The sequence below is a fragment of the Mustela lutreola genome, chromosome 1, assembly GCF_030435805.1.
Source record: "Mustela lutreola isolate mMusLut2 chromosome 1, mMusLut2.pri, whole genome shotgun sequence".
Lineage (NCBI taxonomy): Eukaryota > Metazoa > Chordata > Mammalia > Carnivora > Mustelidae > Mustela > Mustela lutreola.
This window is the reverse complement of record NC_081290.1, coordinates 199,457,027-199,483,862: the sequence shown is the minus strand read 5'-3', so window position 1 is coordinate 199,483,862 and position 26,836 is coordinate 199,457,027. Positions and strand designations below refer to the sequence as shown.

At 36.2% G+C, this 26,836-nt stretch overlaps 1 protein-coding gene across 4 annotated transcripts in view; it reads left to right on the top strand.

Moving 5' to 3' along the window:
• Positions 1–26,836, top strand: part of ARHGAP32 (Rho GTPase activating protein 32) — a 299,252-nt gene that overhangs the window by 259,359 nt on the left and 13,057 nt on the right. For all 4 annotated transcript variants that reach the window (XM_059184831.1, XM_059184839.1, XM_059184850.1 and 1 more), the window contains 9 exons: positions 269–418; positions 5,933–6,035; positions 7,913–8,057; positions 8,476–8,558; positions 16,054–16,161; positions 16,444–16,589; positions 17,166–17,361; positions 24,173–24,318; positions 26,757–26,828. In XM_059184831.1, the coding sequence (XP_059040814.1) occupies positions 269–418; positions 5,933–6,035; positions 7,913–8,057; positions 8,476–8,558; positions 16,054–16,161; positions 16,444–16,589; positions 17,166–17,361; positions 24,173–24,318; positions 26,757–26,828 (1,149 nt within the window). The remainder of the gene's footprint in view (positions 1–268; positions 419–5,932; positions 6,036–7,912; positions 8,058–8,475; positions 8,559–16,053; positions 16,162–16,443; positions 16,590–17,165; positions 17,362–24,172; positions 24,319–26,756; positions 26,829–26,836) is intronic.

Genomic DNA, 26,836 nt, shown 5'->3' with positions numbered 1-26,836 from the left:
ATAGATCACAGATGATATTACTTAAATTTGCTGACAGTCTCATCAAGTAGGATCTCAAGTTGGTGAGAAGAAGGCATAAAATTCTGATGTTATTTATAGAGCAACTGTTCTTAAACCTCTGCTAGAATTTTCCTGCAGAATATAAAGTGTTCTTGTAATAGTTTGTTTCGTAGTCAGCCTGTTGAGATCTCTGTTGTTTTTTCACAGTAGGTAAAAATGTAACTTCTTGCCACAACTAAGGTATTCCCTCTTTGTTATTATTTTTTAGTGTCTAAAAAGCACGGCAAGCTCATTACTTTCTTACGCACATTCATGAAGTCTCGTCCAACAAAACAGAAGCTGAAGCAGCGGGGGATTTTGAAAGAGAGGGTGTTTGGTTGTGACCTGGGGGAGCACCTTCTGAATTCAGGTTTTGAAGGTAAAAATAAAATTTATAATCTCATAATTTAAGCTTCAATTTCTCCATATCAATTCTCTAGAATCCATTTTGAAGCAGATTACACAAGCAATATCTATTCCATTTAAGCTCAGCTGCAAGGTATGGAACTTTCCACCTATCATTTGAGTTCTGAGATAACAGAATAAAGAAGGTTTAAGAATGCACTTTATCATCAGAGATGCTCGTGGTCTGTAGGATGAGTAAGACTTTCCTGCAAAGGAACGGTTAGACTTCCTTATTTTTGTATCTGTCCAGATAGCTTTCTCAGCCAGTTTTCCTCTCATATTTTATTATAAATTGTTTAAATTCTATTTCAGCAAAAAAGTCAAAGTTTGAGACTATAAAATACCAAGACCAGTCTCCCAATTTTTATTGCTAAAAATTTAAATTTCTCTATAAATTAAATTCTGATTCAAGAATTCAGTGGTTGGCTAAATGGATGGAGGGGATGAATGGATAGGAAGAAAGGAAAAATTTAAAATATAATACATAATATTTTAAAGTCTAAGTGCAAACAGAATAATCACAAGAATGCTATATTTATATAGTATATACGTAGTTGTGAAGAGAAAGGAGATATAAATATGGATAGTTAGATATAATTATATAATGTGTATAATCCTTCTTTCTTATATTTATTCTGTTTTAGTTTGGACTTTAAAATAGTATCCATATTCTATATAAAATTGATTTTGTACCAGATTTTTCTAAGATGAAAGCTCCTTTCAGAGTACTGCTTTGCTAAGTGACTCATTCTTTGAATGGTATTCCTAATGAATAATTAACTTTATAGAGGATTATCCTGTTAACGCTTTATAAACTTTTGAGCACCACCCTGTCGGAGCAAGTAACAAGCCGGACCTGTTTCTTCCACACAAAGTGTTGTAAGAAATCATGTAGGAACCTGACAAGGCATTTAAAAAAAAATTCTTTAAGTGATCTCTGATGCCAGGATTACTCAGAATGATCTTACAGTATTTCAGCTACCACAAACCATAATGTTTATAATTGAGTTGTTTAAAGATTATATCACAGTTATCTAAAGAACTGATTTTTTTAAAAATCTTGTCACATAGTACTTTTTTGTAGATAATGTGTCATTTACCTAGGCATCCTTAATTATAGAGTTAAATGTTTTTTGTTATCTTAGTTTCTTTTTTCTTTTGTATCTCTTTTTCATTTTTATTTCTTTTGTATCTAGTTTTGTTCAGCCTTGCTTGGATGTGATATTAATATGAGGGAGTGTTTTCTCATTTGTTCTGCCATGCTCTTTAGCTTTCACACATCAACTCAGCAAGTTTTAGTTGTACTTAGAAGTTTTGGGGGTGTTTCCATTGTTAGTATGATAGGAGAAGACAGATGCCAGTATCTCATTTCTTTATGAAAAATAACAGACTTAATAACTACAGTATTGATGCATTCCCTAACTATGATACCTTTATTCTAGCGGAGCAAAGAGTTTTCAGGTATCATTTATTTTTTTATAGGACTTGTTTTATTTGTTGCACAATTTGAAATCACATTTCCTTAAAATGAGATTTGAAATGAAATTGTAAAAAAGTGAGAACTTTGTAGAAAGCTTGGTTCTCTAAAAAAAAACAAACAAACCCTTAGAGTTGGCTCAAAATACAAAAATTTAAAAACTCAAGGTGAGGAAACGCTGTTGCCTGAACATATTTCTGTGTTTGAGCAAGTGGCTTTTTAAGAAAACGACTATAAGTACAGAAATTTTTTTTTTAAAGATTTTATTCATTTATTAGAGAAGAACACAAAGAAAGAGGAGAGGCGGGGGCGGGGTGGGGGGGGAAGCAGACTCCCCACTGAGCACGGAGCCTGACACTGGGCTCTTTCCCAGGCCCCTGGGATCCTGACCTGAACTGAAGGCAGACTCTTAACTGACTGAGCTACCCAGGTGCCTGTAAATATACAGAAATCAGAGCACACGGGGGTGAGGGGGGGAAGGCCCAAATAACTCTGAAATTAATCCTTTAGCTAATCATATTTTCCTAACCAAAAATCATAATGCACATTCTAACAGCTAATAATACTGTACCAATGTACTCCTGGCCCAGAAGCCACCAACCTGACTGGAAGTCGACTCTTTCATCCTCTGTATCACAGAATGCATGCATGATATCTGGCATATAGAAGGGATTAATAAATGACTGATGAATGAGTGAGTGAGTGGATGAATGGATGAGAAAAGGGCAGAAATGAAACTGCAACTGTCAAGAAAAAACAAAGACCAGTTTGTGTCCTACTTAATAGCATACTTCTCATAGCCATGATTCTAATCTTAAGGGTCATCAGTTTCAACTTCGACGTGTGCTTATGTTGCCATGATGATATAAATATATAAAAGTGGATCGTCTTATAGGATGTGTGGGGATAATTCTTAAAGCCCTATCATCTTTCGGAAGAACCAGTTTGAAGGTTTCAAGCTGTGTTTTGACTGGGCCGTTGTTTACTATTCACTTGCCTGGTTTGTTAGATGGTTTGGAAGGAAACAATAGTTAATAGGATGCCTTTCTAACTAGGATATCTTCTAATATTGTATTGGGTTCCCATATTGCTTTCTTATATGTTAGTGAAAAGAGAAACCAAATCTTTTCTTTTTATCTGCTGATACTATTTGTCAGATTCTACACTCTTTTCTTTAGAATGAAAGTTTGTGCTTTTCTCTTTCATTTTGCTACCCATTTTAAATAACTGTCTTATTTGTCTCTCTAAGAATTCTAAGTAGTAGCGTTGTTCAGTTGGGTAATTTTATTTATGAAGACCCATTATGTGATTAGTGGACATTCAGTCTTTTTACCCAGGGAACATAAATTATAAAGAAACAATTCAGGTGTTTTCAATGAAGTATTATGTTTGCAGAACCTTAGCCATATTATCAGGGAAAGACTTCCAACTCCCTGCATTTTTTAAGTTTGCCTACCTGTTTGGGAGACTATAAGCAGGTATGAATTTAATTTCACATGTTTGTGAGAGCCCCAAGAGAATAATCTATACTTTTTAATGGATGGTAGCTTATTTTTGTAAAGATTATGTAATGTATACTAGGAGAGCCTGATAATACAAAAAGAAAACCCTGTATTCTGAAGGGCTTTATGTAGCAGGGTGAGTTAGCATGCTAATTTGGAGCATACAGAATGAGAAGTATCTTTTCAGAAAAAAATTAAAGCTCTGTGTGCCTTTCTTTCTTTGAGTCATTAAGTTAGTTACCCCAGTAGTCTCTAAATATATTTGCTTCGAAGTAGGTGATAGAAATTTTCCAGGTTCCAATTCATTTTATTTTACTTGTAGTTTGTAAGGATAGAAACCTAAGGCACTGAGGTTATCATTGATGGAACAGTATTAGAAGCAGGACTCAAGTTCATGTAAGATATTTTATATTTTACATAACAGTTTGATGTAGAGATTGCTCATAATATCAAAATGAGTCCAAAAAACATACTTGGCAACTCTGCCTGCCCTTCATCTCCCCCAACTAAACTCAGTGCCTTTCTTGTTACTAAAACTCTTGGACATCTTTAGAGGTAGAAAGCACACAGTTGAAAATGAGTACAGTTTCTCACGAAAACTCAGATTTACTCTGCTGACTTGGTCCTATAACTTTGTTGGGTTCACAAAGGCACTTATAAATTAATTCATTTGTTAATTTTGTACATTGTTTCAAGACATGCTCCTGGATTTTGAATACACAAAGATGGATGAAGCATGGTTTTTCTCCTTAAAAGCATGACAAATAAAGAGTAATAGTTGGATAAACAAGCAAGTAATATTTCAAAATAGCATAGTTCTTTGGGCTCCTAGAACGTAGTGCAGCTCCGTCTCCTTGGAGATATTCACAGAAGGCTTGCTTAAGAGGTGCAGTTCATTGAGGTTTTCAACAACAGCCAGGTGTTTTTTACAAGAAGGTGATAGTAGGAAGAGAGACCAGGGAGAGGAGTCTACCAGAGAAGACCAGTCTACCAGACTTATAAAACGACTGGTTTGTACGGCAAAAGATGAGACTTCAGTTGCCCTAGAGCTGTGAAATATGGAAATATGGTAACAATAAGTAAATGCAACTGTGACAGACCTTATACTTTAGGCAGTATTTTGCCATGGTTAAAAATCAGCTTTCTCCTTGGACTGCTTGAGTTAGAATCTCATTTCTGCCATTGTTTCCTTCTTGCCCTTAGGTAAAACTTCGTTAAGATTCAGTTTCCTCTCTATATGATGGGGATAATGATAGAGCTTTCTTTCCCTGTGAATTTCTGTGAGAATTAAATGGGAGCATCTATTGTAAAAAAATTAGCTTGGCACATATTACATGCTCAGTAATATAGTTGATTTAAAAACTTTTTCAAAGCTAGGGAGTATACATTTTAAATGTAAATTGTAGGATCTGACAGAATTTAAAAGATAGAATGCCGGAAGAACAGCAAAAGGCAGGAGAACCAAGAAAAAGTCTGTTATAATAATAAAGTGGTATTATATGTGATAACTAAAATACATTAGTTAAATTAACTTACTAAAATATCTGAATTGCTTCATTTCCCAATCTGAATGTTTTATCCCTTGTGTAGTAGTTTTCTGTAGACCAAATAATGTTCTCCAAAGCTTCTTTCCAGGGATTTTAGCTAACACTCTCAAATGAAGATAGTAATTAAATCTGGTAAATTCATCATTCTGCATTATAAGACAAAGTTCAGATTTCAGCTACTGTACAGTTTTGAATGATTATAAAAAATTCTTAATTTTATACCTCAGTCTTTTCTAGACTATAGGCCTGGAACAGCTGTCCATTTGTGTCAGGTACTCAGTGAGGTGACCAGAGAGAGGACCCTTCTTTTCTTTCTACTTATTGATGAGCTCATAGTATTTAATGTAAAGCAGTTTTAATATAAGGATAGGCAGGAAATCAAAAGATTCCTTCTACTTGAAGTTGCTTTGACCTTTGCCTTATGTCAGTGTTTGGTTTATTGGATAACATTTAAAATTAGCAGTAGCTATGAAAAGATGGAAGAAACTTTTCAAAGTGAGAAATTGGAGCACTTCTAGGCAATTATAGTGTTGGAATAAGCATTAACTTTGTATATCCATTTTCTATGTATGAAATTCAGCTGAAAAGATATATATATATATATATTTAAGTCTGGCATGGTTTAGGACAGAACAGTTCATCTTAGTGCTGTAACATAACCTAAGCAAGACTACTGTTGAAGACCTTCGAGAGATTATCCTAATAACATACAGATTCATTTACTTATCTAAATGTAATGGGAGAGAGCCCGTCTTGATATTAAGGAACCAGTTGTCTAGTTTAGATGTGAAGATAAGTAAATATGTCCTCATCACTTTTTGTAATAGGTTAATCTCTGCCCCTTATAATTTTAATATGCAGATTTTGTTTTGCTTGGGAACACTAAGACATCCTAATTTTTTTGTGACTTGCTGAGATGGGATACTCCTGGTGTAATCCATGTCTTTAAAAATTCTCTTCAGTGCCCCAGGTTCTTCAGAGCTGCACAGCATTCATCGAGAGATATGGCATTGTGGATGGAATATATCGTCTCTCTGGCGTTGCCTCTAATATCCAGAGACTACGGTAAAACCTCATTTGGCATTTTCTTTTTCATTCCTACTGTAATTTATTAAAATGAAATGATTTTTAAAAATTAGTCACATTGATAACCATAATTTTCAGTAATACAGTTTAGGTAAAGTAGGAAATCATATCCATAGTGTTCTCTGTAAATGTTTTCCTGGATCCCGTTTCTCATCTGTTGTATTTGAAAACCATGTCCCCTTAACATCTTCAATACTTGTATTTTGCCTCATTGCAGTATTTGAAGATTTACTAAATTTTGAAGTTTGAATCCATGAAGACCATGAGAAATGAAAATTTACCCTGTAATAAGTTATTCCTTAATTCTTAATTAAAATCAACAAGTGAAGCATTCTGTTGAACCACCCTGGTAACCCATGAATAAATCTCACTTGATCAGGGTGAATGACTTTTAATGTCCTGTCAGATTCATTTTACTCATGTTTTATTGAGACTGTTTACTTCTGTATTCATCAGGGATATTGGCCTATACTTGTCTATTTTAGTGGATTTTTTTCCTCTGGTTTTAGAATCAGAATAATGCTGGCCTCATAGAATGAGTTTGGAAGTTTTCTTTCCTTTTCTGTTTTTTGGAATAGTTTGAGAAGAATAAGTATTAATTCTTCCTTACATGTTTTTAGATTTCACCCTTGAAGCCATCTCGTCATGGACTTTGTTGGGAGATTTTTGATTACTGAATCAATTTCATTGCTAGTTATCAGACTGTCAAGTTTTCTGTTTTTTCCTGTTTCAGTTTTGGTAGTTTATGCCTCTAGGAATTTATCCATTTTTCCAGGTTGTCCAAATTATTGGCATATAGTTTTTCATAATATTCTCATAATTATTTGCATTTCTACAGTGAAACTTCTTTTTATCTCCTTTGACCCCAGTGCTGTAGTGTATGCTCAAGTGTGTATGTCTTACGTATGCTACATCCTCTCCCTTTCTCAGAGACAAAAATAGTGGTCTCCTTTAGATGAGCAATAGATATTTTATTTTTGCTTAGTCTCCCAGGTTCTAGTCTATCCTCAATATGTTATTATCCTTTATTTTTCACTGTGGTGCATGGTAATTGCCATTATTCCACACAGATTTTAGTATTCTAATTGACCACAGAGGTCATCTCTATTTTCAGGAATGCAGGTTTGGAAAATACTTAAGTTGATTCTTGTGCTAAAGACAATGTCAGCCTTAAGTTTCAGATACAGCAGATCTCATATTCATTCACATTGTCCACATATACTAATCCTCTAGGTTGTTAAGAAGACCCAGGCCTATAGATGAACGTTAATTAACCTCCTGGAGAATGAGCCTCACCTGCCTTAGTATTCCAAATAGAACTTTCATTTCACTCACTTTACACTATAGATTTTGCTGGCTAGTAAATTTTGCTAGAAGTTGCTAGTAAATTTTGCTAGAACTTTTAGCTAGAAGTTGCTTTATATTATTTCTGGCTCCTTTACCTTTCTTCAGTAAAGTATTTCTGAACTATACTTCTTGTACCTGAGGGATTTCTTTACAGAGTTGCTCATGGACCAGCTGCTATTCAGCCCTAGTTTGCAGAATTGCTAGAATTTTGTATATTCGAACCGTTAGAAATTAGGAATTGTATTTTCAGTTTTCAGATCTGTGTTAAGAGCTGCTCATCTGTATGCATTTCAGAGATTGTTGTCCATTTTAATTTGAGAGCTGTGCCCATAATTCGTACTTAGAAAAATACGTGTCTTATGACCAGACATCCAGTTACTGCTGAAGTCCAAATAGAGTTTATGTAAAATATAATCACTTGAATGAAACATTAACTTTGGTTTCTGTTTTAAGCCCTATATTTGCTTTTTCTTCAATAAAATAATTTTGTTTTGTCTCTCATCTGTTAGCCATGAATTTGACTCTGAACATGTCCCCGACCTGACAAAAGAACCGTATGTTCAGGACATCCATTCTGTGGGCTCCCTCTGTAAGCTGTATTTTCGAGAGCTTCCAAACCCTCTGCTCACCTACCAGCTGTATGAGAAATTTTCTGTGAGTAAAGTCATTTTTAATCGAATGCTCTGATGATTTTATTCAAAGTGTATAAGCGTTGTTTACATGAGTAAGAAATAGTTCTGTGACTAAAATATGTCCTTTAAAGAAAACAAAAAAGCAGTTATTGCTAGCTAGTCCATAGTCTTCAATGTTTTCACATTTTCTTTCTTTTAGTTTCTAACTTTGATCCACTAATCTTATCACTGTTGACATTGGTTACCATAAAGTTTTTAAAAAGTTATCTTTCAATAGATTTCAATGTCCACATAGTATGGAAACAAAGTTTACTTTCTTGATACTCTGTGTTTCCTTGTTGTTCAGCATCAAAGAGTTGAGTGGAACTGAATTGTAAGTGAAGAACTTTCATTTTTACCAACAAAGACTACTGGTTTATTTCACATTGTGATTGTTGCAGGATGCTGTTTCAGCAGCAACAGATGAAGAAAGACTGATAAAAATTCATGACGTCATCCAGCAGCTCCCTCCTCCACACTACAGGTAAATCATTGTTCTAAGGTATCACCCAAAAGTACAAGTCATTTGATGTGAAGAGTGTTTTTTTTTCCCTTTGGGTTTTTAACTATTTAAATTTCCGTGGAGTTCTATATAAACTTCCATTTGTTGAAACATTATGTTTATTTGTCATTGTATCCCAGGGAGCAGTGTTTGGCATCTGATAGGCACTTAATAAATGTTGAATTAATGAAATAATAAATGAACAAATGGATAGTTGACTAAACCTGGTTTTGTTGTTTTCTTTGTCTTTTGAGTCACTGAGAAATATTGGGGTGTGTGATCACATGTGTGAATATTTGACTTGTGATTGCTTGAGTCCAAAATATAGACAAAGTACTGAATTCCTGTTTACTGGATTCCTCTTTTCTTTTTCAAAAGATGTCCAAACTACATAGAACCACAGCCTCTAATAGGTGTCTCAGAATTCTTCCTCAGGAGATTCTCAGATGATAACAGACCTGTTTTGGGGGTGTTTTGTAGGTTTTGTTCTTATTCATTGGTTTTGTTGTTGCTCCTTTTTTTTTTTTTTTAAGATTTTATTTATTTATTTGACAGAGATCACAAGTAGGCAGAGGCAGGCAGAGAGAGAGAGGGAAGTAGGCTCCCCGCTGAGCTTAATCCCAGGACCCTGATATCATGACCTGAGCCAAAGGCAGAGACTTTAACCCACTAAGCCACCCAGGCACCCCATGTTGTTGCTACTTTTTAAGACTTAGTTTAATTTGTATATTAGTTTGGACTCTCAGAAATATTTTTGCTCATATCTGAAAAGACCAGAATAAAATTGAAGATGACTGCCATTTAGTGAGAGAAAGAAAACAGTACAAACCATAGATGATGATATGCAAAAGGCAAAGGTAAAATTTTAAAATTTCAGTTACTGATAGAAAATTAAATGCAGTAGATGTTTTAGTAATATACAAATTAAACAATTTGGTGCTTTCTTTTTCAAAATGACTATATATATATATATATATATATATATATATATATATTTTTTTTTTTTTTAAACTCAGCACTAATTCAACACTAAATTTTTTTTTAATTTAGTTAAGTAATCTCTACACCCAACATGGGGCTCAAACTCATAATCCTGAGATCAAGAGTCATACACTCTTCTGACTGAGCCAGCCACATACTCCTAAAGTTTTAATCAACATTAAAGATCTCTTTTTTTTTAAGTCCACACTATAGCTGTAAATCATGATGATCAAGAGCCAAAAGGTAACTTAGCATTGACTCATTGTGCCATTAATGTAGGTCTTAAGAGAAATGTGAGGAAATTAAAGAAGTTCTTAAGGACCCACTGAAGAGTGAAAAAAATACAACACAAAAGAGCTTTTGTGAAGGAAGCTCAAGAAATTCAGGTATTCAGGTATTCAGTCCTGAAAAAGAAGGTTTGAGGAGACAAATGTAATAATACACAGTGATTGAACAATATTTTAAGGAGGAAAAGGACTTTTTAAATTACCAGAAAAAGAAACCTACTGCAATATAACAAATATTAGCTTTGATACATCTGAATTTGAATTTGCAACTTCATCATTTCCTTCATGACCTCTCCAAGCACTAATCTCTGTATCTGTGAAAAGAATACTAATAATACCTTCGTAAGAAGATTTTTTTTATGTTAAAATGTGTGAATAAGTCTGGTCCTTAGTATTTTGTTTTTAATACAAAGCATAGCAAGACATTATTAGAATTAAGCCAAGACTTCTTGACTTGGTGGTTTTAATAGGAGGTACCATGTAAATATGTCTTTTTTCTCTAACTTAAGAAAAAAAAAGACCAATATAACATATATGTACATAATTTTAAAAAAGTCAAATGGTCTGCTTTGTTGCCAGTGAAAAATAGCAGTTTCCTGCCTCACAGCTCCCCTTTCTGATGTCTCCTTAGCTGTTTCTGAATAACATGCTTATGTTTTTATTTCTTGATTTTTCATTTTTAGATGTTATTTTTACCTTCCTTTTAAGTAAATGAAATTTAGATTTCTTTAACCACCCGCCCTAATACTGCACAGACACACGTTTCCCCTTCTCTTGTCTTCATAGTCTGGTCTTGTCAACATTTGGAGTTAAATCAGTATTCACTGTGTTGTCATAACTTTGTTAACTGTTATTTATGTACTGTTATTTATGTACTAGACTTCTATTTGCTTTCCAGGTTAGCTTTGTGTGTGTTTGTGGAGCATTTGCCCATGTTTGGTTTACTAAGTTTCTGTTCATCACTAATTTATCCCTGAAACTCTCTCACAGGACTATGTATGTTCTCCCAGAACTTTTTTTGTGTGTGTGTGTGTCCCAAGGAAACACCCCTCCTGGAGCCTTTTATCCCACTACTCAGTCCCTTAGTCCAGGATGAATGCTCTTTAGAACTATAACACCTTCAGGGAGCCTGGGTGGCTCAGTGGGTTAAAGCCTCTGCCTTCAGCTCAGGTCATGATCCCAGGATCGTGGGATGGAGCCCCACATCCGGCTCTCTGCTCAGCGGGGAGCCTGCTCCTCTTCCTCTCTCTGCCTGCTTCTCTACCTACTTGTGGTCTCTGTCAAATAAATAAATAAAATATTTAAAAAAAAACTATAACACCTTCAACTCTTCCCCCTCATTTTGAAAGTTCTGTTCATTGCCTCCTGCATGAGTTGGATCCTTCTTTTTGGGGTGCCCTTGTCTGTCCTCCCTGCTGTGTAGTAGACATCTTCAGTAGCTTTCTGAGGAGAGCTATAAGGGAAGTAAATGTTTTGAGACATTGATAGGGAAATGCTCTTATTCAACTCTTGCATTTGATTGATAACTATGGAATTTGAGTCTGTAAATAATTTTTCCCATGATTTTGGTAGTATCACACCACTGTCATCTAAGCAGATATGCTGCAGTGATATCTGATTCTAGTCTGCCAGTTCTTAATATGACACATTTTGTTTTGTCTGTATCCTTTCTGGATGCTTTTACATTTAGAACATACCTAGTTTTCAGTTTTCACATTGACTTGTTTTGGAGTGGGTTCTTTTTCTTTCTTTGCTGGGGGCACTTGTTGGGGCTTTTCCATCAGGGAACTTCCAAACATTTTTCTTGCTATTATTTCCTCAATAGTTCTCATGGCAACTTAAACCCAACCCTTTTCTCTATTCTCTTTCTAGATTTATTGTAGTTCTTGAACCAGTTCTTTCATTTCTTACCTTCTCTTTGTCAGTGTCCATGTACATTTTATTTATTTATTTGACAGGGAAATCACAAGTAGACAGAGAAGCAGGCAGAGAGAGAGAGGAGGGGAAGCAGGCTCCCTGCTGAGCAGAGAGCCTGATGTGGGGCTTGATCCCAGGACTCTGAGATCATGACCTGAGCCAAAGGCAGAGGCTTAACCCACTTAGCCACTCAGGTGCCCCCAGGCCATTTCTTGATTTAAAAGAAAATGATTTCCAAGAACACCCATTCTTATTCTTCTGAATGCTCCTACTTTATAGCATCCTTCTCTTACCTCATGGATATGATCTGTTCTCTCTATGAGAATATTACTAGTAATTGTAGGTTTTGTTTTAAATTGTTTTCTGCTTATCATAGAATTTGTTCCTTCCTCATTTGGCGACTCATCTTTATCAAGACTGCAAAATATTCAACAGATTTCATGGAAGCGAGAAATAAAAATTCTTTTTTTAAAAGTCATATTTTATAAGTGCAATAGCATTTAACTTCATTGTGAATTAAAATAATCTTGCATACACAGATTAACACTTAAAATTGGCTTTAGGTAAGCTTAGAATTTAAATCATATTTAGTCAAAATGGTTTCAGGAGAGAAACCTATAGGCAAAACAACTTATAGTGCCTTAGACACCAATCAGGACATTTTACAGAGGGAACCAAGACTATTGGTTAATATTGTGAGTGAATTAAGAGAACTTCAGTAAGAAGAGATATATATGGAGAGAGTGTAAATGCATGTGCATGTGTATGTGTGTGTGTGTGTGTGTATGTAATAGAGAGTATATATGTGTATATATCTTGTATGTATATGTTTCTCATATGGTAAAGTACATACATCTCCTATATATTTTATATTTTATATAAACAAATCTCCTAACATATGTTTTACTTATATCTCTTTTCCCCTGTTGTGTAGTACATTTATGTTACCTGATATATAGTGTCCGTGTGTTAGGTATTATAATGTAGGAACTTTGGAGCCAAATTATCTGTATGAGCTATGTGACCTTGTGACCTTAGGCAAGTCCCTTTGCCTCTTGGCCTCAGTTTCATTGTTTTTAAAATAGAGACTACTGGTACTTTTTTGTTAGGATTATTATGAATATCAAAAGAATAGCTCTTAGAGCAAGGCCTGTTCTGTAAGTGCTTTTCATATGAGTTAATCACCCCTTTTACTATTGTTATGTATATCTATGCTTTTACTTTTTTTGTTTTATCTATAGTGTGAATGTATAAATGTCTGTGTGTATATATACTTACATACATATATATCTCCTATAGAAGCAAGAAAATATTTTTTTAATCATGTCTAAATACAGTATTGATAGCATTTAACTTCATTATGAATTAAAATAACCTTGCATAAACATTGGCTTTCAGAAAGCTTCAGTATATATTGATACATATAACTTTTCTGTTATATTACAGTTATCTTCTTTAACTACATTCATATTTTTCCTACATCATATATATTCTCCCTTATTATATAAATATAGATATTTCTCAATAATATATAGATATTTCCTTTACTAATTATGTATGTAGCTTCCTTACTACTTATCTATTTAATCTTGAACATTATACACCTTTGCCTGTTATTTATTATATATTGTATATCCTACTATATGTTCTTTATATATATTTATGTAGGTATATATAGTATTGCCTACTTTCTGTATAATCCCTCTAAAACACAAGCTCCTTGAGGTCATGAATTTTTTTCTTGTTCATTACCATATTCTCAGAATAGAACCTTGCACATAGTAAATGTTCAATAATATATATTGCATATACATTTTATATATCTTATGCATCATACACTTGATAGCTTGCTGATATTATCTTCCGTATTCCTAATATATATTACCTACAGCACATGCCCACATGTTTTATATATATTGTATCCTATAAATGTATCTCCTACTCTGTATTATATAAAATTCATTTTGATGTATCTCCTGCTCTATGTTTTTATATCCTAGTTTCTTCTACATAATTTGAGTGTTAATCTTCTTTAATATATCTCTTTCCATCCCAACTTTTAAGATATTAATATTCACATTTCCTAGTTCCTCAGATATTCTTGAAAAAACATGATTTTTAATAGTGTTCTCTTATGTGAATGGGCTATATGTTATTTAACCTTTCCCTAATTTGCTTGTTTGTTTTGTTTCTTAAACCCCACATATGAGCGAAATCATATATTACTTGTCTTTCTCTGACTTATTTCACCTAGACTTTACTCTTTAGCTCCATCCATATTGTTGCAAATGGCAAGATTTCATTCTTTTTATAGATGAATAGTATTCCATTGAATGTGTACACCACCTCTTCTTTGTTCATCCACTGATGGACACTCGGGCTGCTTCCGTAGTTTGGCTCTGGTAAATGATGCTGTAATAAACATAGGGGTACAGGTATCCCTTTGAATTAGTGCTTTTGTATTTTGGGGCAAATAGCCAGTAGTTTCATTATTGGACTGTCAGGTAGGTAGCTCTATTTTTAACTTTTTGAGGAACGTCCATACTCTTATCCACAGTGGCTGCACCAGTTTGTATTCTGTGGTGGGTTATTTTCCTCTCTCCGTTTTGAACATTACTCTGAAGACCATCCATTTACATGAATATTTTTGGAAATCTAGATTTTTTTTTTGAATGAAGACCTGAAAATTCAATTCTTAGAAGTCAAAAGGTACTAAATTTTTTCCCCAATATACAGCAATTTCCAAATTGTATTCTATGAAGATTTTTGCAGCTTGTACTCTGCTGACTATTAAAATGCTCATTTCATGGGACTCCGACTAAAATTCCCCATGAGCTTTTAAAAAACATTTTACAAACAGATAATGTGAATAAAATGCTATCTTTGGTTGTTTTGATTCTCATTTCTTCTAAAACATATTTCTGAAGTACTTAAATATTTCCCTTCCTTCATCTATCCCCCGACTCAAAATAATAAAATTTTACATTTCCTAAACCCATTTCTCAAGCTTCCCACCTTAACATTGTCTCCAGACCAGCCTCATTTCTGTCTGTCTGTCTGTCTTTTGTATCTGCATATGTATAGGAGGTACCAACAAGTACCGTTTATACTGCAGAGCAGTTGCAGTAGAGGATACTGAATGAGAGACTGGGAAGCCAAGCTGACCTTGATTTGAGACAGAACCTGAGCACGCCTCACCTTTCTCCTCCATAGTCTGGGAGGTGGTAGCACTGGGCAGGTCAGGCTGCTGTGGGAATTGACTGAGATTCCTGCAGAAAGCCTCTTGAGCAGTGCTGCTAGCTGCTGTCTGCTTTTTCTTCTCAGATTCACCATGGACTCATCTTGGTCTTGGAGGCTCATATGCTGACCGCAATTGAACTTTCATAACTGTTGCAAATAACTGTCTCAAATTTCTGTTCCCTATACATTGTCTTTAATAGTTTCAATCCCTGTACAAGTAGGTGGGGACATTTTGAGAGAAGCAGGAGCTGCTAGGTAATACCTCTTTGTGTTTATCTGATTTAACTTGCGTTTAAGCTGATCATGCCATCTTTCCAAAAATGTTCTGCCCTGTTACTTAATATCCACCCCCATATATAAGTGTATATGTGTATATGTATGTATATGTGTATATGTATATATGTGTATCTATAAATATGTGTGTATGTGTATATATGTATGTGTATGTGTAAATATGTATGCATGTGTATATGTATATATGTATATATAGTTGCTCAACTCTTCTCTCCCCTTGGTGCCCACTGCAATTTTTCTTTTAATCTTTTAGGCCTATGAAATACTGTTTCCTTTTATTAAAAAAAAGTTTAAATCCTCTCCTATTAGTGTAGCTGCTACAAGTAGAATAACATAACTTCATGATATCATTTGTTTAGGAACTAGTTTTTATAAGATTTACTTCACTGGTATTTTGAAACTAGATGTCTGACAGCCAGGAGCAAATATTTCTAAAGATTTTTAAAAACTAAGGCCGTTTTCTTGGAACCAGTCCTGTCAGAAGTGTTAATTTCTTACTGTGTCTACCTTAGATTTTTTTTTCTTATACTCTGGAGATGTGATTACTATGTATAGAATATAGGATTCATAATATTCTCCTGACACTTCTGTGGCAATCATATTCAGACCTAAGAAGCAACAAAAAATTCTGTTGGAGTTTGTATGGTTTCCTTTTCTATTTTTCTGTTGAAATCTTAAAAATTAATTAGTAGGGCTTTTATGCCCTATACTGCTACATACTGTTTATTTTCATTAATATGTTACATTGCATTTTCCAGAACGCTGGAGTTCCTGATGAGACACTTGTCTCTTCTAGCTGATTATTGTTCCATCACAAATATGCATGCAAAAAACCTAGCAATTGTTTGGGCTCCAAACCTGCTAAGGTAAGTTGCATTTGACTTACGACCTTAAGTAGAACTAGTCATCTTAAATCAAAGTCTAATTTGTCAGTGTTCCTTGAGGACAGTTTTTAAAAGTAAAATTCATCTGCTGTTTTTATGAGCATCTCCCTGAAAGAGGCAAGTGGGGCTTAGCCAAAGTATTAAAGTATGCTTTCTTCCTCTGGTCTGTTTGTGGTTTACACATTTAACAATAATAATAATAATAATGCCCTTTAAAGCTGCTGTCTTTGGGATTCTCTGATGGTTATGTTGGTTCTCCCACAGATCAAAACAGATAGAATCTGCCTGCTTCAGTGGAACAGCAGCTTTCATGGAAGTGAGAATTCAGTCTGTAGTGGTTGAATTCATCCTGAATCATGTAGACGTCCTCTTCAGTGGGAAAATCAGTGCCGTCATTCAGGACGGGGCAGGTATGGCCCTCACAGATTTTGTTTATGAGGAACAGGGATAAACTTCCAAAGGCATGGAAAACTGCATTTCTCATCTCAGTTGAATAAATCTGTCTTTGGTAGAAAGCAGGTAATTTATGTCCACTTCTCAAAATGCATGGTGTAACAGTTACTTTGTGGGTGTTCAGTATCTAATGAATACTGCATTAGCCTTATTATGATCTAAGGTTATGACACATTAAAAAGTACCCCGTGCCACCTATTATTGATGCATATAAAGTTATATAATATGGAACAGTGAAAGAAAAAAATTTTTTCCAAATCTGAGATATCTGAGTGATACCAGGCCCTTGCTTGGTATCTTTTAAGAAAGGAAAATAGTTATTACCTAAGGAATTTATATTTATATATGTGTCATTGTTAACATCCTGGTGTGTATCCTTCTTTTCCTCATCCATTATAAACCCCTGTTGTTTTTGCCATTTAAATAAAAGAGCAGAGATACGTAGACAGATGGAGATTGATGTACGCACACTCACATTTTTTACCTATGCCAAAAATTTTGACTCTTTTCATCGCTTTTCTTTCTGTCCAAAGCTTCTCTTTCAAGACCCAAGTCATTGCTGGTTTCCTCTCCGTCCACCAAGCTGCTAACATTGGAGGAAGCCCAGGCACGAACACAAGCTCAGGTCAACTCTCCAATTGTGACTGAAAATAAATATATCGAAGTCGGAGAAGGACCTGCTGCACTTCAGGGGAAGTTTCATACCATAATTGAGTTCCCACTTGAAAGGTAAAATTCATTAAATCCTCTTCAGTGATATGATTTTCATAGTCCAGTGTTCTGTTCTTTTTTTTTTTTTTTTACACGGTTGTGTTCTAATATTACTATATTGATTTTGGGCTAGTCCCAGAAAAACTCATTCATTATAGGTGATAATTAATAGGGAATGATACAAATGATTTTCAAAAAAGCATTATAGCAGCATGTCATTTTTTAAAAAGACTTTATTTATTTATTTGACAGACAGAGATCACAAGTAGGCAGAGAGGTAGGCAGAGAGAGAGGAGGAAGCAGGCTCCTTGCTGAGTGGAGAGCCCGATGCGGGGCTCAATCCCAGGACCCCCGGATCATGACCTGAGCTGAAAGCAGAGGCTTAACCCACTGAGCCACCCAGGGGCCCTGCAGCATGTCATTTTTAAAGAAGATGAAATTTATTATAAAGGGCAAATTGTTGGGAAAAATAATACACTTCCACCATATAGGATGTGCTTTTCTCTCTGACATATGTTGTCTAGAAATTTATTTACAAATAAGCTGGGGGCATCTAGGTGGCTCATTTGGTTAAACATCTGATTTCAATTCAGGTCATAATCTCAGGGTCCTGGGATCAAGTCCTGTGTTAGGCTCCACACTCATCTGGGAGTCTGCTTGTCCCTCTACCTCTCCCTTGCTCATACTTTCTCTTTCTCTCTCATTCAAAGAAAAAAGAAATGGATTGGAATAACTTACTCAGGAAATAAAGAATGGATAATGACTCATTTGACACTGGCTCCATATTAAGCTTAGAATAGACCAATACTTCTCATAGTGCTATCTCCCAACCAGCATCAAGAGATGAATGAAAACTGTTCCCGTGTGTATGTGTCTACCACATCTTTATGCATTCATCTCTCTCTTTTTTTTTTTAAAGATTTTATTTATTTACTTGACTGAGATCACAAGCAGGCAGAGAGAGAGGGGGAAGCAGTCTCCCTGCTGAGCAGAGAGCCCAGTGCAGGCCTCGATCCCAGGACTGTGGGATCATGACCTGAGCCGAAGGCAGAGGCTTTAACCCACTGAGACACCCAGGCACCCCTATGCATTCCTCTCTTGATGGACACTTAGGTTGCTTCCGTAGCTTGGCTATTTTAAATAAAGCTACAGTGAACGTATACTTTTCAAATTAATGTTTTTGCCTTGTTTGGATAAATACCAAGAAGTGGAACTATTGGATCATATCATAGTTCTGTTTTTTAATTTTTTGAGGAACCTCCACACTATTTTCCCTAGTGGCTGCACCAATTTATATTCCCACCAGCAGCACACGAGGGTTTCCTTTTCTCCACTGCCTTACCAACACTTGTTATTTCTTCTCTTTTTCATTTTAGCCATTCTGACTGCTATGAGGTGGTATCTCATTGTGGTTTTAATTTGCTTTTCCATGATGATAACTGATGCTGAGCGTCTTTTCGTGTGTCTTTTGGCCATCTGGATATCTTTTTTGGGAAAATGTCTGTTAAGGTCCTCTGCTTCAATCAGAGCATCTTTTTGATGTTGAATTGTGTGAGTTTTTATATATTTTGGATATTAATCCTTTATTGGATATGTCTTTTGCAAATATCTTATCCCATTCAGTAGATTATATTTTGTTTCATATATGGCTTTGTTGTGCAAGTTTTTGTTTGCACAATTGCTTATTTTTGCTTTTCATGCCCTTGCCTGAGGAAACAGATTCAGAAGAACATTGCTAAGGCCTATGTCTGAGAATTACTTCATATATTTTCTTTTAGGAGTTTTGTGGTTTCAGTCCTTACATTTAGGTCTTTATTCTGAGTTTATCTTGTGCATGGTATAACAGAGTGGTCTAGTTTCTGTGTTTTACATGTAGCTGTCCAGTTTCTCCAACACGTTTGTTCAAGAGACTGTCTTTTCCTTGTTGCATGTTTTTGCCACCTTTGTCATAGATGAATTGACCATAGAAGCATAAGTTTATTTCTGGGGTGTCTTTTGTTCTATTAAACCATGTTTCTTTTGGTGCCAGTACTATACAGTTTCATCTATAGCGTGGTTCGACATCTGGGAGTGTCATACCTCCATCTTTGTTCTTTCTCAAGATTGCTGTGGCTGTTCAGGGTCTTTTTTGGTTCCTTACAAAGTTTAGGGTTTTTTTTCTAGTTCTACTGTGATAGGGATTGCACTGAATCTGTAGATTGCTCTAGGTAGTGTGGACATTTTAACAGTATTAATTCTTTCAATCATAAACATGGTGTACCTTTCCCTTTATTTGTATCATCTTTAATTTCTTTCACTAATGACTTACAGTTTCCAGGATACAGGTGTTTCAGGTCCTTGGTAAATTTATTCCTAGATACTTTATTCTTTTTGATGCAGTTGTAAATGGGATTGTTTTCTTAATTTGTTTTTCTGCCAGTTGTGTTAGTACAGTAAAAAATGCAAAATATTTCTGTATATTAATTTTGTGTCTGCAACTCTATATTCATTCTTTAGTTCTACCAGTTTTTTGGTGGAATCTAGGATTTTCTATATATAGTATCATGTTATCTACAAATAGTGACAGCTTTACTTCTTCTTTGCCAATTCAGATGCCTACTATTTCTTTTTTCTTTTCTTTTCTTTTTCTTTCTTTTTATTTTTTTGTCTGATTGCTGTAGTTAGCACTTCAGTACTATGTTGAAAGAAGGTGGCAAGAGTGCATCCTTGTCTTGTTCTGATCTTAGAGGACAAGCTTTCACCCTTTTACCATTGACTGTGATGTTATCTGTGTGTTTGCTGTATATGGCCTTTATTATGAAGAGGTATGTTCCCTCTCAACCCACTTTCTTGAGAGTTTTTATTGTGAACAGATATTGAATTTTGTCAAGTGCTTTTTCTCATCTGTTGAGATGTTCCTATGACTTTTATTCTTCGTTTTGTTAATGTGGTGGACCATGCTGATCGATTTGTAAATATTGAACCATCCTCCCGTCCCTGAAATAAATCTCACTTGATCTTGGTAAATGATCCTTTTAATGTGTTGTTGAACTCAATTTGCTAATATTTTATTGAGGGTTTTGCTTCCATGGTCATCAGAAATATTGGTCTGTAGTTTTCTTTGTTTTATAGTATCTTCGTTTGGTTTTAGCGTCCAGATAATGCTGGCCTCGAAGAATAGATTTGGAAACATTGCTTCCTTATTTATTTTTTTGGAATAGTTTGAGAAGGATAGGTATTAGGTATTTCTTGATTTTTTTTGATCAAAGATATATTCTTTAATGTAAATGGAGTTAAAGTCCCTTACTGTTATATTACTGTCAGTTTCTCCCTTTGTGTTTGTTAATATTTGCTTATAGGTGCTCCTTTATTGGATGCATAGCTGTTTATAGTTGTTACAGCATGTAGTTGGATTGGTTCTTTTTTATTATGTAATACCCGCCTTGTCTCTTGTTATCTCTTGTTACAGTCTTTGTTTTAAAGTCTGTTTTGTCTGATGTAGGTGTTGCTACCCCAACTTTTTTTTTTTTTTTTTGGCTTCCATTTGCATGGGCTATCTTTTTCCATTCTTTCACTTTAAGTCTGCGTGTGTCTTACATGTGAAGTGACTGTCTTGTAGGTCATGTTGTTTTATCCAATCACCCTATGACTTTTGATTGGAGCATTTAGTCTATTTACATTTAAAGCAGTTATTGGTAAGTATGCACTATTACCATTTACTGCTTCCTGGTTATTTTTGTAGTTCTGTTTCTTTGTTCTTCTCTTGCTCTTTTTTCTTGTGATTTAATGACTCTTTAGTGTTATGCTTGGATTCTTTTCTCTTCTGTGTGTGTGTAGTTATTACAGGATTGTAATAACTGAGGTTCATAAATAATATTCTATGTATATAGCAGTTTATTTTGAGTTGATGGTCACTTAAGTTCAAACACATTCTAAAAACAGTGTTTTTACTCTGTTCTCTCCGTTTTATGTATATGGCATCATATCTTACTTCTTTTTATTTGTGAGTCCCTTTAGTGAGTTTTAAGATATAGTTGATTTTACTCTTTTCTTTTAACCTTCATACTAGTTTTATTTTTTTTAAGATTTTATTTATTTATTTGAGAGCATGAAAGGAGAGCATACAAGCAGGGGAGAGGTAGAGCAGGAGGGAGAAACAGACTCTCCACTGAGCAGGGAGCCTGATAGGGGACTTCATCCCAGGATCCTGGGATCATGACCTAAGCCAAAGGTAAATGATTAACTGACTGAGCCACCCAGACACCCCATCCTAGCTTTATAAATGATTGGTCTACTATCTTTGTTTGCTTTTACCCATGATATTTTTTCCTTTAATAATTTCTGTTCTAGTTATGGCCTTTTCTACTCAAAAAAGTCTCTTTATCATTTCTTGTGTGGCCAGTTTAGTGATGAATTCTTAGAACTTTTGTTTGTCTGGGAAACCTTATCTCTCCTTTGGTTCTGAATGATAGCGTTGCCAGGTAGAATATTTTTGGCCATAGATTTTTTTCCTTTTAGCACTTTGAATATATCATTTCACTTCTTTATGTCCTGCAAAGTGTCTGCTAAAAAACAGGTGATAGCCTTTTGGGGTTTTCCTGGTATGTAACTATTTGTTTTTCTCTTGCTGCTTTTAAAATTCTCTATTTTTAATTTTTCATGTTTTAATTATTATTTGTCTTGGGGTGGACCACCCTGGGTTCATCTTTTGGGGGGCTTTTTATGCTTCCTGGACCACCTCAATATCTATTTTATTCCCTGGGTTAGGGAAGTTTTCAGCTATTATTTCTTCAAATAAGTTTTCTGCCCCTTACCCTTTTTTTCCTTTTGGGACTCCCATAATGCAAATGTTAGCATGCTCGATGTTTCCCAGAGGGCCCTTTACCAACCATCATTTCTTAACGTTCTTTTTTTCTTTATTTCTTTTTGGCTTAGGTGCTTTCTACTCCCCTGTCCTTCAGATTGCTTATCCATTCTTCCACATATTCTGATCTGTTGATTCCCTCTAGTGTATTTTTCACTTCAGTTACTGTTTTTCAGCTCTGTTGATTCTTTTGAAATTTTTTTATCTCTTTGTTGAAGCTCTCACTGAGTCCATCCGTTCTCCTTTGAAGTCCCGTGAGTGTCTTTGACCATTACTTTGAACATGCAAATTGCTTATCAGGCAAATTGTCTATCTCTGTTTTGTTTAGTTCGTTTAATGAAGCTTTGTTCTGTTACCTCATTTGGAACATATTCCTCCATCTCTTCATTTTTCTTTCTGTGTATTAGGTAGTCAGCTATGTCTCCTGGTCTTAAAGTGGTGGCTTTTTTAGAGGAAGGTTTTGTGGGGCCCAGTAGTACAGTCCCTCCTGGTTATCAGAACCAGGTGCTCCTGGGGTGTGCCCTGTGTGGGCTGTGTGTGCTCTCCTGTCATAACTGGGTTGGACTGCTGTGGGTGTGCTGGTGGGTGGGTATGGCTCTCAGTCCCGCTGCCTGCAGTGACCAGCCATGGCCACTCTGGGCACACTGGTGGGCATAGCTGGACTTGAGTGCAGTCATCTGAGAGGCCTGGCTTTGGCTGCTGCAGGGTTGCTGGTGGGTGGGGCCAGCCCTCACTGCATGGTGTGCTGGTGTGCTGCTGGGCAGGGCTGCCACCTTCCCTCCCTGGGGCAGGAGTTGCCTTGAATGGGCTCCATCCTGACCAAGGCTGCCTACTAGTGTGGCAGGAACCACTTTGGAGGGGCGCTTGCAGGGACAGGTGGGCTGAGTGGGGCTGGTCTGAGGGGAACCCTGGCATGGGGCAAATGGTGCTAGCAAGGTAGATAGATGGTGTCAGAACTGGCTCCTGCCAGTGTTGGGGCAGCTTGGCTGAAGGAAGGCAAGAAAGTTGATGCCTACCACCATTTCCATGATTTCTTCAAAAATTTATAGTGTAGCAGTCAAGAGAGCAGGTATTTGGATATGTATATAACTGGGCTCCAACCCTGACTCCATCATTTACTAGTTTTATAACATTAAGGAAGTTACTTAGACTTAGTGTCATAATTTCCTCGGCTATAACCTAAGAATAATAGTACTTAGCTTGTCAGTTATTTTTATTTTAAATGAGCTACTACATAAGACATCACAGTGCCTGGCATTCAATTTATGTTAGTTATTATTTGTAATACTTTTCTTCTTTTTTGGTTTAATTCTGTTCACTCACACACAAAACTGTTTTCTTTAACTCTTTTATTTTGGAGTTTTAATAATTCCTACTTCTAAATATTTCTTATTCTTATTTCACTGATTGTAAGGTTAGATCTAAATATAAAAATTTGTATAAAAATTATCTTTGTGACTAGCTATTAATATTCAAATCTATACATTTTATTACCTTGTCATGCTTTAGCTATACAGTTCAGCTGTGCTGTGTAGACTGTGCTGTACACACACACACACACACACACACACATGCTACATGTACGCACATATGCAGCAGCTGTGCATGCTACATACATGACACAGCAGGTATGTGCTATATACACGACACAAGTGGATGTATGCTATGTACATGACAAAGCGATATGCATGCTACATACATGACACAGTGGACATGTGCTACATACATGACACAGCGGTTGTGTGCTACATGCATGGCATAAGGGGATGTGTGCTACGTACATGACACGGTGGATGTGTGCTACATACATGACAGAAGAGATATGTGTGCTACATGTTTGCACACATGAAGTGGCTGTGTGATACACAGGTACTGTTCCAGCTGTGCCCTCTCTAGGCTGTTGGGTTCTTTCCATCATTTGTTCATTTCCTCTAAATAAAGACAGCCCCTTGGATATCTTAATACAGACTACTTTCTCTCTCTTAGGAGGAGGCCTCAAAATAAAATGAAAAAATCTCCCGTGGGCAGCTGGCGTTCCTTTTTCAACTTGGGGAAATCATCGTCTGTTTCTAAGCGGAAGCTGCAGCGGAACGAGAGTGAGCCTTCCGAGATGAAGGCCATGGCTCTGAAAGGTTGGTGCTCCCTGCCGTTCTGTGCCACGCTGTCAGAGCAGCTGGCGTGGCCACTCCACACCCCTCCTCTTGGCCGGCTGTCGTCACGCTGCACACAGGTGCCCAGTATGTCGTGATGGTGTGCGTCAGCACAATGTGTCCACAGCCATGGTGCTGGCCACTAGTTGTCTTCTTCTACCAGTTCTTCATCCCCACACGCAGACATAAATATGCGGGGAATATGTGGAAGTGCCTGGTTTCTTGTGGAAATTGCAGATTATATAGAGTGTGGATGTGATTGAAATTCATAACATGGTTGTGTGCTATTAATAAAAAAATGACTGCTATGGTGTTTTATTTTTATTAATCTGTATTTTTATATATTTGAAATGTGACAAAACCATGTTTTAACATGCCTTTTAAGTTTTTAACTCTTATAACCAAGGAATCGATCTTTTTTATGGGATAACTCATTGGTGAGAGTATCTTACTGGATCAAGTAAATCTATTACTGTTGTTGCAAATACTACTTTTAAAAAATAATTTAAAAACTATTATATTAACAGCTTCTGAAGCTAGGAAGGACAATAGTACCTGAATGTTAGAAATATAATGTTTAATTCATTTAGTTCATCATTCAGTTTGCAATCATGTACTAAACATGTGCTAAATATTTAGATAGCAGCCTCTCAGATAGAAGAGGCTGCCTTCAGAGACCTACTTGGGAAACTGCGTAAGAAAATAAATTTCATGCAGAATCATACCAATTGAAATAGGTATTTGTGTGAGGCTTTTACAGTAGGACTTGTCAGTTCCTAAGGGGAAGAAGGCTAGTGGTTAGAAATCTACCCTGTGACTTGGGTTTTGAAATATAAGTAAGGATTCACGTGATCACCAACTGAGAAATGCATTTCAGGAAATGGGAGCACAGTGTGTGCTAAGTGTGTGAAGCAGGGAACGTGGCTGGGTAGATCATGGTTCAGAGAGAGGTCATCAGGGGCCTCCAGTGCTTGCCAAAGAGTTTTGGTTTTGGTTTTGTCCTGTCTTCCTTTGGGGGTTATCCTGTGGCTTTAATATGTAACATGGTTCCGTGTAGGGTATAGAGAGAGGACTTCAGCAGCAGTACAGGGAATGTACGAGGAGAGATAATCCTGGACACTGGACAGTAACTGTCCAGTTACAGGTGGTGTTACAGGTGGACAAGAGATAGTTACAGGAGGACAACCAAGAAACAGTGAGTGTCTGGGGTACACAGTGGCAGTAGACGTGGGAAATAGATTTGAGAGATACTAGGAAGTAGAATCTACAAGGTTGTGTGACCAAATGATTGTGAAGGATGAGAAACAAAGAGGAGCAAAGATAATTTTCAGGTTCTGATTAAATGATTAAGGAGGTGGCAGTGCCGTTATTCATGTAGGGAGTGACAGTTAGGAGAAGAGAAGTGATGTGTTTATTGTGGACATAGTGGGTTGGACATGCCCAAGAGGTGATCAGTAGTATGGGCCTGGAATTCAATAAAGGAGTTTACTATAACGGGAAATACAGATTTGTAAGTCGTCAGCAAACCCTAATGATATAGTTTATGGGAGAGCCTGTTGAGTGAGAGGAGCAGGTTAAAAACTGGATCTGGAGAAAAGCGGTTTTGGAAAGACCAGAAAAGGTAGAGTAGTCATGAAAGTAAGAAGAAATGATTAAAAGGGTAGGCAAAGAACAAAAGAGATGAGCACTGTCCCCCGAAATAATGGAGGAGGAGCTTAAAGAGAAAAGCATCACCAGTGTTGAGTAGTGCTGGGAGGCCAATGAGAATATCTAACAAATAAGATTGGACATACGTAATTAAGGCACTGTGTTAGGTTCCTAGGACTTCCAGAACAGAGTGCTCCAAATTGGGTGCTTAAACAACTTAAAACAACCAATTTATTTTCTCACAGTTCTGTAGGCTAAAAGTCTGAAATCAAGGTGTCAGCAAGGCCATTTTCCTTCCAAAGGGTCCAGGAAAGAATCCTTCCTTGCCTCTTCCAGCTCCTGGTGGCTCCTGGCATTCCTTGGCTTGTGGTGGCATCACCCCAGTTTCTGCTTCCATCTTTACTTGGCCTGCTTCTCCATCTCTCTGGGTCCTCTCTACTGAAAAGGACACCCTGAGTGGATTTAGGGCTCACCGTTAATCTAGTGTGATACCATCCTAAGCCATCATGCTGGTCTTTAGAAAATAAAAAAGGAAGATGTTTTAAAATTCATCTCTATTCTCAAGTTGATAATCCTTCAGAAAAGGGATTTTTCACACCGGAAACCATGTGAAAACAATACAGCGCCTTATTCAATATGCTGCTTAAATTGAATATGTATAGATAATCACCCTTGGAAATTTAAATATGTGTAGAGAAGAACGCTGTTCCTTTCTCTACATATGTAGCAGTAGCAGTGGATAAAACCTCACACGGTTTGGTTTAATTCTTCAGGTGGCAGGGCAGAAGGAACACTCCGTTCAGCTAAAAGTGAAGAATCCCTTACTTCTCTCCATGCAGTCGATGGTAAGACT